The sequence below is a fragment of the Mobula hypostoma genome, chromosome 5 (genome assembly GCF_963921235.1).
Source record: "Mobula hypostoma chromosome 5, sMobHyp1.1, whole genome shotgun sequence".
Lineage (NCBI taxonomy): Eukaryota > Metazoa > Chordata > Chondrichthyes > Myliobatiformes > Myliobatidae > Mobula > Mobula hypostoma.
Genome location: NC_086101.1, coordinates 7,420,353 through 7,435,270, shown reverse-complemented (window position 1 = coordinate 7,435,270; position 14,918 = coordinate 7,420,353). Strand labels below are relative to the sequence as shown.

Genomic DNA, 14,918 nt, shown 5'->3' with positions numbered 1-14,918 from the left:
TGGCCCACAGAAAGGGACTCTGCATTCCAGCTTATAGATGTGACTCTTGCAGCAGACTCTCACATTGGTCTTGCCAACCACAGATGGTGTAGATAGCTGGGACATGGTCAACCTTGACCAACGGAGGAGCACTGCTTCCTCTCTGCAGTTATTTTACCTTCTTCTACCTCAATGCACTGCGTAGTGAATTGATCTGGACGAACAGTCTGCGAGGCAAGCTTTTCCCTGTATTTTGGTACTTGTGACGATAAAAAACTGATACCTAGGGGGAGTGAAATCTCCTCCTCTGTCACATTGCTGTCTGTGATGAGAACACTTATACATTGCATGAACATTGATTTCTCTAACTTCCGGTAAATTTTTCTCCCTCCCTCCTCCTCACTTTTGCCATTCCTCATTCTGGTTTCTTCTCCTCAGCTGCCGATCACCTCCCCCCGGTGCTCCCCCTCTTTCCCTTTCCCCCATGGTCCACTCTCCTGTTCTGTCAGATTCCTTCCTCTCCAGCTCTTTGCCACCTATCACTGCCCAGCTCCTTACTTCATCTGCCCTTCCCCACCTACCTCCCCTCCCACTCTCCTGGTCTTACTGCTGCAAATTTCTGCCTGTTATGTTTGATAGACGGTTTAGCACTGAATCAACTATTTGCATTTTAGAAACAGCTATTTATTTTTCACTCTTTAAGGATTTGACATCTGGAGACATCTGGATAATGCATGGCAGAACAACACAGAGTACAACAAGCAACAAGACAAAAGCAATAAAAGCAAGCCCCTTTCCTCACTCCCACACACACCCACACAAACTCAAACACACACGCACACAGACATACACACAAAATCACACTCACACACTATCTCTCTCACACGCACAAAATCACACTCACACACACTCACTCTCCCATTCGCACTCACACACGCACACAGACTCTCTCTCACACACACACACTCTCACACACACACTCTCATTCACTGTCTCAAACACACTCTCACACTCTGTCTCTTACACACACACTCTCTCTTTCTCTCACACACTCTTTCTCTCTGTCTCACACACACACACACACACACTCTCTCAAACACACGCTCTCTCTCTCACTCTCACACACAGACACACACACACGCACAGAGAGAGAGAGAGAGAGACACACACACATGCACAGGGAGACACATACACACACACACACACACACACACACACACACACACACACACACACACACACACATGCACAGTCCCCCAACTCCAGGATTCAGCCATCAGGCTTCGACTGGAATTCCGATGACCCTCAGACTTTGCTCTGTGACTCCTGGACTAACTAATGACGGGAATGATGGGACCTGGAAGTCCAGGCCTCGAACTCCGGTTGTGCCAACTCACAGCCCTCGTGCTTCCTGCTGGCACGGATATACAATCCCCAAACCCTCTGACCTGCACAGTCCGATATCCACGGACGTCTGTCATCACAGGTTCACTTTGCTGGACCGAGGATGGAGCAGAGGCCTGGGGCAGGTTGTTAGGCTGTGTAGGCTGTTAACACAAGTAATACATCTCACTATATGCCTCAATGTATATGTGATAAACAAGTGAATCTGAATCTGAATCTCCATCTGGGGAGAGTTTGTCTGGAGTGCGGAGAGAATCAGGTGTCCAATGGTTCCAAGATCAGTCTTCTTTGTTAAGGCCTTCAGATCGCCATCTTTGACAGGACATACCTTGAGAATCTTTCTCATGTAGCCTATAATGCCGTGGCAATTCACGTCTCCATCGGAATAACATGGATCTCCAGTGTTTGTAACAATAAATGCATTCAAAGAAAATGGAAGAGGATAATTATTCTTGAACGTGCCAGTTTAAATCTTGTTACCCCTGTCTGACAGAGAGCTCTGTAATTCCTGGAGTTTGACTGAGCCACATCTGCCAGACCCGCTCCCTGCGGGGGCTAGGGGTCCCATTCAGTGTCGCGGCGCTTGCCCTCAATCGCCACGACGATGGCCAAGATGGCACAGAGGACCATGGTGGAGATGCCCACGGCCAGGCTGATGAATGAGTAGTTACGAGCCTGGCGGGAGGAGATCTGTGCTGAGAGGCGGTCTCCCTGTGACACCGCTGTCCGAGTCTGCAGGAGCAAAAAGGTACGTTAGTCTTATTGAGTCAGTGCAAAATGAGGGCTCTTTATTAACACGTGTACCAAGGCACAATGGATTATTTTGGTTTGCATCCCCATCCCTACAGATCATTTCATCACATCAGTGCACTGAGGTAGTACAAGAGAAAACGATAACAGGATGCAGAGCATGTTACAGTTACATAGAAAGTGCCATGGCGAGGTAGATCCTGAGGTCAAGTGTCTAGCCTACTCTTCTAGGGGACCAGTAAGTAGTCTTTAGGCAGTAGGATAGAAGCTGTCCTTGAGTCTGCTGGTACACACTTTCAGGCTTTTGGACCTTCTGTCCGACAGGAGAGTGAGGAAGAGAGAATGTCTGGGGTGGCTGGGGTCTTTGGTTACCAGACATCCAGAGTAAACCCACACACTCACAGGGAGAACGTCCAAACTCCCTGCAGATAGAGCCCCAGTACCACCTTGAGATTCATTTCCTCGTAGGCATTTATAGGTAAGTAAGGAAATACAATAGAATTGAAGGAAAACTGTACGTAAGCAAAGGCTGACAAACAATCAATGTGCAAAAGAAGACAGACCGTGAAAAGGAGAAAATTAAATAAGTAATGCCGAGAACATGAGTTGTGGAGTCCTTGGAAAGGAGTCTGTAGGCTGTGGAATCAGTTCAGAAATGAGGCGCGTGAAGTCCCCCATCTAGGGAAAACATTCTTCTTCAGATCCTCATCAAACCTCTTCCCCCTCACCCTAAGCCTCCATCCCCTAGTCACTGACACCCACTTATGAGGAAGGTCACTCACTAATTCCATCAGGGAGGAAGAAGAGGATCTTTATGTTCAGGGGTTCATGGACCATCAGAAATCATCATCAACACTGGAGGGACTCAGTAGATCAAGCAGCATCTATGGAAATGAATAAACGTTCGACACCGCAGGTCGAGAACCACTGGTCCTGACGAAGGGTCTCAGCCGGTAACTTTGACTATTTATTCCAAACATGTCTCATGTTTGCATTCAGCAGAATACAATTAATCACAAATAAAGGGGCGGAGTCTGTTTACTGGCTATGACTTTTTCCTTAGTGGAATTAATTAGAATTTGTGCCCAACTCCCCGTTGCTTTTTACAGATGTCTCATTGATAAACTTGGTATTCATTTCATATCATTTCCCAAGAGAAAGTATCTCGCTGCCATCCCCAAGAACACTGGAATACTGATTTTGATGTAACAAACTGTTTCATAATCCCATGTGAGTCCGCAAGTCCAGAAGAGAAAGGAACAGAACTAGGCCATTCAGCCTATCAAATCTGCTCCACCTGATTTATTTTCCTTTTCTAACTTTGACACCTTTACTAATCAACCCCCTTTTTAACTATACCCAATGACTTGGCCTCCACAGCCTCCTGTGGCGATGAATTTCACAGATTCACCACCCACTGACTAAAGAGATTCCTCCTCAACCCTGCTCTAAGGGTATAGACGGCGTAACTGCAAGCAGGCTTTTTCCACCAGGGTTGGTTGCACCAAAAACTAGAAGTGATAGGTTAAGGGTGAAAGGTGAAATATTTAAGAGAACTCTGAAGAGGGTCTCCTTTGCTCAGAGTAAAGATTGAGCTGCCAGTGGAAGTGTTGGATTGGTTGTCACGTTTAACAGAGGTTTGGTTAGGTATATGGATAGGAGGGGTATGGTTAGCTATGGTACCAGTGTGTATTGATTGGACTAGGCAGACTAACAGTTCAGCACTGGATGAACATAAGGCCTTAATCTTTGCTGTAGCACTCCATGACGGTATGACGAGGTTAGTGCTACCACAGTCCAATCCACCTGCAAAAGGGGACTGATCCCAACTGCAGTGGTGTAAGGAAAGAGTTAAATTTGATTGCTACACAATGCTGGAGGAACTGAGCAGGTTAGGCAGTGTCTAGAGAGGGGAATATACAGTCAAGGCTTCAGGCCAAGACCCTTCATTACGATTTCCAACATCGTAGAATCTTATGTGCTTTAAATTTGATTCCTTCTTGGTAAATGTTCCAAAGTTTAGCACAAAATGGAAGTTTGTAAGACAAAATGGTGTTAGTCTGGAATGTGGGAATGTTTTGACAAAATCCACAGCCACGTTCTGAGAACTTAGTGTGAGTATCAGTCTACAGCCTTGAGAGTAGATCATGGCAAAAAATGTGTTTTCTGGAAAAGTATTACAGTAGATGGCCTTGAAGGTATTAAAAGCAGCAATTTCTTTGTGTGAGGGGGATTCTTCCCTTTGGCTGGGTTATGACAAGCGCTAAGAGGTGGAGATAGAGAGAAGAAAATCAGGAGGGAAGATGAGAGGAAGAGAGCGGGGGAGAGGGGAGGGGGGAATGAGGAAGGAAGAGAGAAGGGGAGAGAGAGAGGGGAGACAGGAGAGGAGAAAGGGGAAAAGAAAACCTGTTGGACACTTGCAGTTCCCTCTGGCAGTATATGTTTTGTGGAGTGGCTTAGGGATTGACTGATAAATATTATTAACCATTTTTCTTTCTTTCTGTATTTTACTCATTAACTCACCCTGACACAAGTGTATTTCTAAGCTACATTGACTGTTCTGCTGTATATCTTACTGTACATACTATTTACTACAAATTACTATAATTTGCACATGGCACATTCAGAGGGAGACGTAACATGAAGATTTTTACTCCTCATGTAAGTGAAGGCTGTAAGAAATAAAGTCAATTCAAATCAAGAAAGTGATTTCTTAAAATGTTTATAAAATGTGCAGTATCTCCTTTGTTTTATCACATACCTCACTCCTGAATCAGAAAAGAAGAAAGAACAAATTTTAAAATATTGTTATGACAATTTTGGTAATTCTCGGGCCAGGTTCACTTGCTCATGTTATTGTTGCCCGAGCTGTCAGCATCAGGAAGATACTCTGGCCTTCGGTGAGTCCTCTCAGCAGAAACGCACCGTGAGCAAACCTGGTGATAGTTACTGAGCTGTAATTACATCCACCACTGACCCGTGACAAAGCAGGTCACAGGGGATTTCAAGGGAAATGCACACAACTGGGAGTTTCTATTCATATTTGTATAGGAGTGGCCAGCTAATGAGAAGTGACTGACCCTGTCACCATTCCTGCTTCATTTGCCAGATTAGACACAAACACAAAGCAACGCGAAGAGAAGCATCAGTGAAAAAGCAGTCTGTGATGAAGGAAAACAGGCTATAGTTACAGGTTTGTGAATAAGACTGTGGTGAGGGTTGACTGTTATTTATTCATCTGTGAAACGAGCGGTCAGCACAAGTGGTGGATGCAGTTTCGATTTTAACTTTTAAGAGAAGCTTGGACAGGTACATGGATGGCAGGGCTATGGACAGCTATGGTCCATCTGCAGATCGATGAAGTGCTTCAGCATGGACTGGACGGGTTGTTTTTGTCCTGTAGCTTTCTAAGACTCTTTGACTCTATGGATCACAACAGAGGGATTTTGTTGAATGCCCGAGAGTTGGCTTTCTAGAGCAGCTTGTGCGTGAGCCTACTCAGGGAAAGGTTATCATAGACAGGGAGTTGTGTAATAACCGAGATCTTATTAGGGAGCTTAATGTAAAGGAAACGTTAGGAGGCAGTGATCATAAGATGATTTAATTCATACTGAAATTTGAGAGGGAGAAGCACAAGTCACATCTATCAGTATCACAATGGAACAAAAGGAATTACAGAGACATGAGAGAGGAACTTGCCCAGGTGGATTGGAGGAGGACACTGGAGGGGATGATGGCAGAGCAGAGATGGCTGAAGTTTCTCGGAGTAGTTCACAAGGCACAGAATAGATACATCCCACAGAGGAAAAAGTTCTCAAGTGGCAGGTGTAGACAACTGTGGCTGACAAGGAAAGTTAAGGACTGCGTAAAAGCCAAGGAAGGGGCATATAAGATAGCAAAAGCGAGTGGGAAGGTGGATGATTGGGAAGCTTTTAAAATCTAACAAAAGGCAATTAAAAAAGCTATAAGAAGAGAAAAAATGAAATGAAGGGCAAACTAGCCAATAATATAATGTTTCATTATATTGATGTTTCAGATTGCATCCAAAATATCCTGCAGTAGGAGGGAGAACAGCCAGAAGTCATGGTACATATTGGTACCAATGACATAGGTAGGAAAAGGGAGGAGGTCCTGAAAAAAGACTGCAGGGAGTTAGGAAGGAAGTTGAGAAGCAGGACCACAAAGGTAGTCATCTCGGGATTACTGCCTGTGCCACGTGACAGTGAGTATAGGAATAGAATGAGGTGGAGGATAAATGCATGGCTGAGGGATTGGAGCAGGGGGCAGGGATTCAGATTTTTGGATCATTGGGACCTCTTCTGGGCCAGGCGTGACCCGTACAAAAAGGACGGGTTGCACTTGAATCCCAGTGGGACCAATATCCTGGCAGGGAGGTTTGCTAAGGCTACCGGGGAGAGTTTAAACTAGAATTGTTGGGGGGTGGGAACTGAAATGAAGAGACTGGGGAAGAGGAGGTTGGCTCACAAATAGAGAAAGCTTGTAGACAGTGCGAGAGGGAGGATAGGCAGGTGATAGAGAAGGGACGCGCTCAGATGGACGGGTTTGAGATGTGTCTATTTTAAAGCAAGGAGTGTTGTGAACAAAGTGGATGAGCTTAGAGCGTGGATCAGTACTTGGAGACATGATGTGGTGGCCATTACAGAGACTTGGATGGCTCAGGGACAGGGCTGGTTACTTCAGGTACCAGGTTTTAGATGTTTCAGAAGGACAGGGAGGGAGGCAAAAGAGGTGGGGGCTTGGCACTGTTCATCAGAGATAGTGTCACTGCTGCAGAAAAGGTGGACACCATGGAGGGATTGTCTATGGAGTCTCTGTGGCTGGAGGTCAGGAACAGGAAGGGGTCAATAACTTTACTGGTGTTTTTTATAGGCTGCCCAATAGTAACAGAGATATCGAGGAGCAGATAGGGAAACAGATCCTGGAAAGATGTAATAATAACAGAGTTGTCGCGTGGAGAGATTTTAATTTCCCAAATATCGATTGGCATCTCCCTAGAGCAAGGGGTTTAGATGGGGTGGAGTTTGTTAGGTGTGTTCAGGAAGGTTTCTTGACACAATATGTAGATAAGCCTACAAGAGGAGAGGCTGTACTTGATCTGGTATTGGGAAATGAACCTGGTCAGGTGTCAGATCTCTCAGTGGGAGAGCATTTTGGAGATGCTGTCACAATTCTATCTCCTTTACAATAGCATTGGAGACAGATAGGAACAGACAAGTTAGAAGAGTGTTTAATTGGAGTAGGGGGAAATATGAAGCTATCAGGTAGGAATCTGGAAGCTTAAATTGGGAACAGATGTTCTCAAGGAAAAGTACGAAAGATATGTGGCAAATGTTCAGGGGATATTTGTGTGGAGTTCTGCATAGGTACGTTCCAATGAAACAGGTAAGTTATGGTAGGGTAGAGGAACCGTGGTGCACAAAGGCTGTAATAAATCTTGTCAAGAAGAGAAGAAAAGCTGACAAAAAGTTCAGAGAGCTAGGTAATGTTAGAGATCTAGAAGGTTGAGAGTGTTGGAGCTTTTCTCTTTGGCGTGAAGAGGGATGAGGGGGGATTTGTTAGAGGTGTACAAGATGAAAAGAGGCATAGACAGAGTGGAAAGCTGGACACTTTTTCACAGGTCAGAAATGGATAATAAGAGGGAGCATAATCTTAAGTTGATTGGAAGAAGCCATGGGTGTTTTGGTATTTACTTTATTATTTGCACAATTTGCCTTCTTTTGCAGATTGGTTGTTTGTCAGTTTTTATTTAAGTATAGTTTTTCATAAATTCTATATCGCTTTTCATTTTCCTGTAAAACCCTGTACGACAATGAATTTCAAGGTAGTACATAGTAACATTTATGGAATTTGCTAATAAATTTCCTTTATGTTTGGAAAACTACAGGCAGTTTTTCTTTAAAAAGAGAGTGGTGGGTGTGTGGAACATCCTGCCAGAGGTGGTGGTAGAGGCAGATATATTACAGACATTTAAGAGGCTATTAAATACACACATTGTTGAATTAAAAATAGAGGGCTATGCGACAAAGATGAGTTGGATTGATCTTGGGGTGGGTTAAAAAGTCATCACAGCATAGTGGGCTGAAGGGCCTGTACGTAGCTGTACTGTTCTATGTTCTATTTTCTAATGTCAGTGACTATGAACCTGATTTTGATTCTATATCTGTCAAGGAAATATCTCAGTAGGCTAGATCAAGTCCAACTGGCGAGTCAATGGGACTATGCAGAACAACAAATCAGCATGGATTAGATGGGCCGAAGGGCTTGTTTCTGTGCTGTCATGCTCTATGGCACTATGACCAGATGCTACACTGATGCTTAATCCATGGGAAGTGAGATGAGTGAGGGTGGCTTCATTTACCTCCAGCGCTTTGATAATGGCGAAGATCCCCGTTGGCCAAAAGCAGCAGATGGTGGTCAGCACGGCAATGGGGAGGTAGTCATGCGGCGATCTCGGGGGGTTCATGATTCTGATCTGGGACTGTGTGCCATTTGGAGCAATGCCCAGGTATCCAGGCAGACATGGCTGACGAGGCTGTAACAAAATAGCAAAACACTGTGTTAAATTCTGCGTCAGTATGCTTCCCGCCACCTCCCGAGCCAGCGGTCCCACAGAATCAGATTTAATATCACCGGCGAATGCAGAGAAATTTGTTGTTTTGTGGTAGAGTAATCAAAACTATAAATTACAATAAGAACTGTATTAAAAAATTAAATTAGTGCAAAAAGAGAGGAAAAAATACTGAGGAATAGTTCACGGGTTCAATGTCCATTCCGAAATCTGATGGTGGAGAGGAAGAAGCTGTTCCTGAAACATTGAGGGTGTGCCTTCAGGTTCCTGTACCTCATGCTTGTTGGTAGTAATGAGAAGAGGGCATGTCCAGGGCGATGGGGGCCCTTAACGATGGACACCGGTTTTCTCAGGCATCACCTTTTGAAGCTGGCCTGGATGCTGGGGAGGCTGGGACCCATAATGCAACTGGCTGAGTTTGCAGCTTCTCCCAATCCTGAACAGTGACGCCTCCATACCAGGCGAGGATGCAACCAGTTAGAATACTCCCCACCCTACATCTGTAGAAACTTGTGGGTGGCATTGGTGACACAGGGCAGATGTTAGGGTGCAATAATCCGGGTTGGGGGGTCACCCGCAGAAAGCAGCACCCTGCTGGAGGTGCCCTCCTTCCACTGAGATGTTGAACTTCCTGTTTCCTGTCCACCCAGGGTAACTTCCTGTTATCCTGGGTGAAAGCTTAAGATGCACCCAGCAGCAGTGAAAAGGGTGAGCTGCTTCAGGTTCCTGGGTGTCAGCATCTCTGACCATCTGTCCTGGGCTGAACATGTTAATGCAATTACGAAGGGGGCAAGACAAAGACTATATTTCATTCGAAGCCGGAGGAGATTTGTCACCAATGGCTCCAACACATTTCGACAAACGTAGCATGGACAACATTCTGTCTGCTACGGAGGGGCCAATGGACAGGATCAGATCAAGCTGTCAAGGGTTGTAAACACAGCCAGGAAGATCATGGACACCAGCTTCCACACTCTCAAAGACAATTTCAATAGGTAAACATCTCAAGAAAGTGGCACCCACCATTGAGGACCCCCACCTTCCAGGACATCTCCTCTTCTCATCATTACCACTGGGGAGGAGGTACAGGAGCCTGAAGACATGCGCTGAAAGCTTTAGGAACTGATTCATCCCCTCGACCATCAGATTTCTGAGTGGCCCATGATCACTACCTCACGTTTTGCTCTCTTTTTGCACTGCCCGTTTTTATATTCCCATTGTAACGTAACAACATTTTGTTGTGATGCACTACACTGCTGCCACAAAGCAACAAAGTTCACAACACTCACATGTCAGTGAACATAATCCTGAGTTTGGATGTCATGGCTACCGTTTCTATGAGCAGAGGAGGTCTCCTCACTGTCCTGGGATCAACACTTACTCCTGTGAGTCAACGCTGAGCTCCTTCCCTTCCACCCACCACCTTTTTCTGGCTTCTGCTCAATTCCTTTTCAATCCTGATGAAGGTCTTGACTGTTTGTTCCTCTCCATAGATGCTGCCTGACCCTCTGTGCATGAGCTACTCAAGTTCTTGGTGATGTTTACATCCTGGAAACTGAAGCTCTCAACCCTCACAGCCTCCGCACCAAATTGGATTGATGATGAAGGAAATCAGCAGCATCCCACACACCACTGGTTTCCATGACAACCAGTCACTTTGGGAAGCTACTTACTTCCTGCTCATTACAACATTGACATTTAGGGCAGCAATGGAGGTGCTCCATCTCTGAGTGTCCTTGGCCATCTTCTCTTTTGATCCCCAGGTGTGATTCGGGGCTCTCATTTCCGCCTCTACAGTGTGGCGCCAAGTTGTCTTTGGTTTCCTGTGTTTCTTCTGCCCTGCAGGGGAAAAGACAAGTGCTGCTTTGATGGTGGAGTTAGCCTCCCTTCTCATGTCTCTAATTCTTCTTCAGGATGACTGTGGTCATGTCCTCTTAAGGCACTGAAGTAGGGCAGTATTGGAGTTCATTCTTGACCAGAAGGTGTGGAGGATCTCCTGGAGACTCGTGGTGTGAAATGACAACAGATTGACAAGGTCACTCTCTGTCACATGCCAACATTCTGACCCATACAAGAGTGTGGACAGAACACAGCTCTGGTACAGCTTCACCTTGGTATGGACACTGTATTTGCTGATCCCCATATGTTTCAGGCTGCTGTTGATTGGTTTGCACTCCAACAAGCACTTCTCCATGTCTTTCTTCAAAATGTCAGCTACGCCATCATGACACAGACCACCTTTCCTTTCTGAGTACAAAACTGTTTCACCAATTTTGCCACTTAGTCCTGACAAAGGGTCTCGGCCCGCAACATCGACTGTACCTCTTCCTAGAGATGTTGCCTGGCCTGCTGCGTTCACCAGCAACTTTGATGTGTGTCACCAACTTATCTGCTTTCACTGACACCCAGTATATGATATGTAGGCTGTAACAATGCAATTCTGTGGTTAAACGTACCAGCTTGCCAGTGTTGTACATTCCAAAAACAAGTTTCATCTTGCTCTTAGTGAGATACTCAAACGTAAAAAGATTCCTCTTTGCTGTTCCTGTAACAGTTTTGTTTGACCAGTTTGGGTTGTTAGCTGTGAGCTGAACCTGTGAATCTGGAGAACCAGTGGTCCACACTTAGTCTGGCATCAACTCCTTGACCTGTTTGGCATGGGTGACCCAATTAAGGGCCAAAGCATAAAGCCCTGACTCCAGCCAGCATAGGTCTCTGGGTCACTGAGGCATGCAAGCCCCTGAACCATGATGAGGTTGCGGTCCTTTTGGAGGTTGTGGGAGATAACTATGCACAAATTGTCTGCTGAACTTCCCACATTACAGCATTGGGGTTATTCCTGAAATGGACAGCACAGAAACCGGCCCTTTGGCCCATCTAGTCTGTGCCAAACCATTTAGACTCCCTAGTTGCATCAACTTGTACCCTCCATACCCCTGCCATCCATGGACCTGGAAAAAGCCTGCCTACTTGCATTTAGCCTATCTATACCCCTCATAATTTTGTATACCTCTCTCAAATCTTCTACATTCCAAAGAATAAAGCCATAAACTATTCAATCTTTCCTTATAACTCAGGTCCTCCAGTCCCGGCAACATCCTTGTCGATTTTCTCTGTACTCATCTACAATCATTTTTGGAAAATAATCGGGGGGACCACTTCATTTAGTTATTGGCACCAACTTATGAGTAAGGTTACTGCATGTTTCGATGCACATGTGACAAATAAAGCTGATCTTTTTTTAAAGAAATCTCTAATCTTTAGACCATAAAACATAGGGGAAGGTTTGAAACATGCAGTGTAATACGTATTTTGTGTCACCAACTCAGTCCAGGGATGTACTTGGGTCAGCCTGCAAACGTCGCCATGCTTCTCGTGGTGACATAGCAAGGCCACGACGCACTAGCCCTGACCACACATTGTGGGAATGAAGGGAGAATCCAGCGCACCCAGAGGAAACCCACACAGTCATTGGCAGAACGTACAAATGCCTTAGAGAATTGCACCCCAATCCACGATCGCTGGAGCTATAAAGAGATTCTGCTAACCGCTACAGTATTGTGTCACCCGTTAAGAATATTCCACATTGTCACAGGCCTCTGTACACCCCTGCTCTTCAAAGGGCAGCAAAATCCCTTCCCTGAATGAGAATTAATGAACCAGATGTGTTTTTCACCAAAATCCAATTACTGATAATAGCCCTGTGATTTCAGAATTCATTCAATTACATTCATTAAAATCCCAGCTGCTAAACTGGGATTCAAACCTGTTTTTGCATCACTACCCCATGGTCCCTAGACACTTAGACATGATTAAATTGTACACCATGGAGATGCTCACTTATCACTGAGGAAGAGGATATTATTTGCCTCACTGGGTGCATGCTAGCCCGCAACAGAGTAATCCCATCAGACCCCATAACCTTCTCCATACTTTCCTAAAACTTTTTCCCATCAACACTCCTTTCATACACAAAACCACACTGAATGTTAATTGATAGCGGTCAGATAACCTGACAGCTCATCACCGTTGGAGGAGACTGGCTGGAGAAGGTGCTGGTGATGGTGATGTGGTTAAATGATGAAATCACAACAGTTGGCTTGCCGCTACTGCAGTTTGGGGTGTCCCAAAGTTCAGGGCTCAATTTCGCCGCCGTTCTGTAAGGAGTGTCTGTCCATCCTCCCCTTGGGATGCATGGGCTTTCTCCAGCTCCTTCCGTTTCCTCCTGCAGTCCAAACACGAACTGGATAGGCTTATTCGCCATTGTAACTTGTCGCGTGTTTAGTTTAGGGTTCCATAAGACAGCTGGTGGCTGAAGGCGTGTCCTGGCACCTTAAAACCAGTGCTTCAGGTAGGTGGAGCTCATCAGCCTGGGAAGCCAGTCCATCTAAGAGAGGGAAAACTCTGATTTCAAACCTCTGCTGCCTTGCGGCCATACCCACTCATGGGAAAGGCTTCGGGAGTAAACCCTGAGGACAAACCTGGAGCTGGAGTCCCTAAGGCAGTCCGACGTTGCCTTCAACCTTGTTCTGGCAGCTCCTGCGACGACACCGGTGCCAAGATGTATCGGAACCTTGCCCTTCCCTTGGACAACATCAGTGTCGTGGAGAGGGGAGACTTGCAGCATGGGCAACTGCTGGTCTTCCATACAACCTTGCCCAGGCCTGCGCCCTGGAGAGGACACTTCCTTTCCAGGCGCAGATCCATGGTCTCGCGAGACTAACGGATGCCACCATCACCGGTGGTTGCAGGTCAGTGTGGCTCGAAGGGCCGGGAGGGACGACTCTGCTCTGTACTCACGTACTGCCCGTTACAGTGCTGATGTTTGGGGCAGCAATGACGGCCCTCCACCTATCTGTCCTTGGCCACCCAGATGTAGAAGGATCTTTCGTTGCTATTTCCAAAACAGTTTTGTTTGACCAGTCAGAGTTGTTACCCCTGAACCCAAGGAACGATCGCCCAATCTACTTTTTGACCTGTTTGGCATGGATGACCTATCAAGAGCCCTCACTCCAGTCAACATAGCTCTCTGGGGCACTGAGACACACAATCCTCCAAACCATGACAAGGCTGTGGTCCTGTTGGAGGCAAAGTAAAAAGGTGATGCTTCAAGACAGCAGCATCCATCATGAAGCACTCTCACCATCCAGGACAAGCCCTCCTCTCTCATTACTGCCATCTGGAAGGAATAAAAAAGCCTGGAGACACACACTCAGCATTTTAGGGAAAGCTCCTCCCCCCTCCCCCCCTCAGATCTCTGAATGGTCCTGTGAACTCCACCTCACTCATTTGGTCTCTTTGTGAACGGCTTACATTTTTATCTATTCCTTATTGTAACTTACAGAAATTTATTTCATGCAATGCACAGCGCTGCTGACACAAAACAGCATTTTCATGACATTTGTCAGTGATAATGAACCTGATTTTGTTTAAAATTACCAAAGTAACCGCTCACAGCAGCATGGCGGCCATCCAAGATCGCCCAATTGTATCATAAGACAAAGGAGCAGAATTGGGCCATTCAGCCCAAAGAGTCTGCTCCACCATATCAACATGGCTGATCCCAGATCCCACTCAACACCATACACCTGCCTTCTTGCCAAATCATTTGATGCCCTGACCAGTTAGGAAACTATCAACTTCTGCTTTAAATATACCCATGGACTTGGACTACACCACAGTCTGTGACAGAGCATTCCACAGATTCACTTCTCTCTGGTGAAAAAATTCCTCCTTAACTCTGTTCTAAAAGGTCGCCCCTCAATTTTGAGGCTGTGCCCTCTAGTTCTGGATACCCACATCATAGAAAACATCCTGTCCACATCCACTCTATCTAGTCCTTTCAGCATTCGGTAAGTTTCAACGAGATCCTCCCGCATTCTTCTAAATTTCAGCAAGTACAGGCCCAAAGCTGCCAAACGCTCCTCACATATTAATTCCTTCTCTCCAAGAATCATCCTCGAGAACCTCCTCTGGACTCTCTCCAATAAGAACACACCTGGGACAGTGAGAAACATAGGAGGCCCAAAACAGTTGACAATAGTCCAAGTGCGGCCTGTTTAGTGTCCTATAAAGCCTCAGCATTATTTCCTTGCTTTTATCTTCTATTCCCCTTGAAATAAATGGCAACGTTGTATTTACCACAGACTCAACCTGTAATTTAACTTTCTTGGAGTCTTCTGCCTGGACTCCCAAG

At 45.8% G+C, this 14,918-nt stretch overlaps 1 protein-coding gene across 1 annotated transcript in view; it reads right to left on the bottom strand.

Annotated features, from left to right (window-relative positions):
• Nucleotides 1–485: 485 nt before the first annotated feature.
• LOC134346090 (proline-rich transmembrane protein 1-like) overlaps nt 486–14,918 on the bottom strand; it is a 43,092-nt gene continuing 28,659 nt past the window's right edge. The window contains exons 3-4 of the mRNA XM_063047394.1: nt 8,513–8,686; nt 486–2,115 (exon numbers count right to left, since the gene is read on the bottom strand). Coding sequence (XP_062903464.1) covers nt 1,939–2,115; nt 8,513–8,686 — 351 coding nt within the window. The 3' untranslated portion in view covers nt 486–1,938. The remainder of the gene's footprint in view (nt 2,116–8,512; nt 8,687–14,918) is intronic.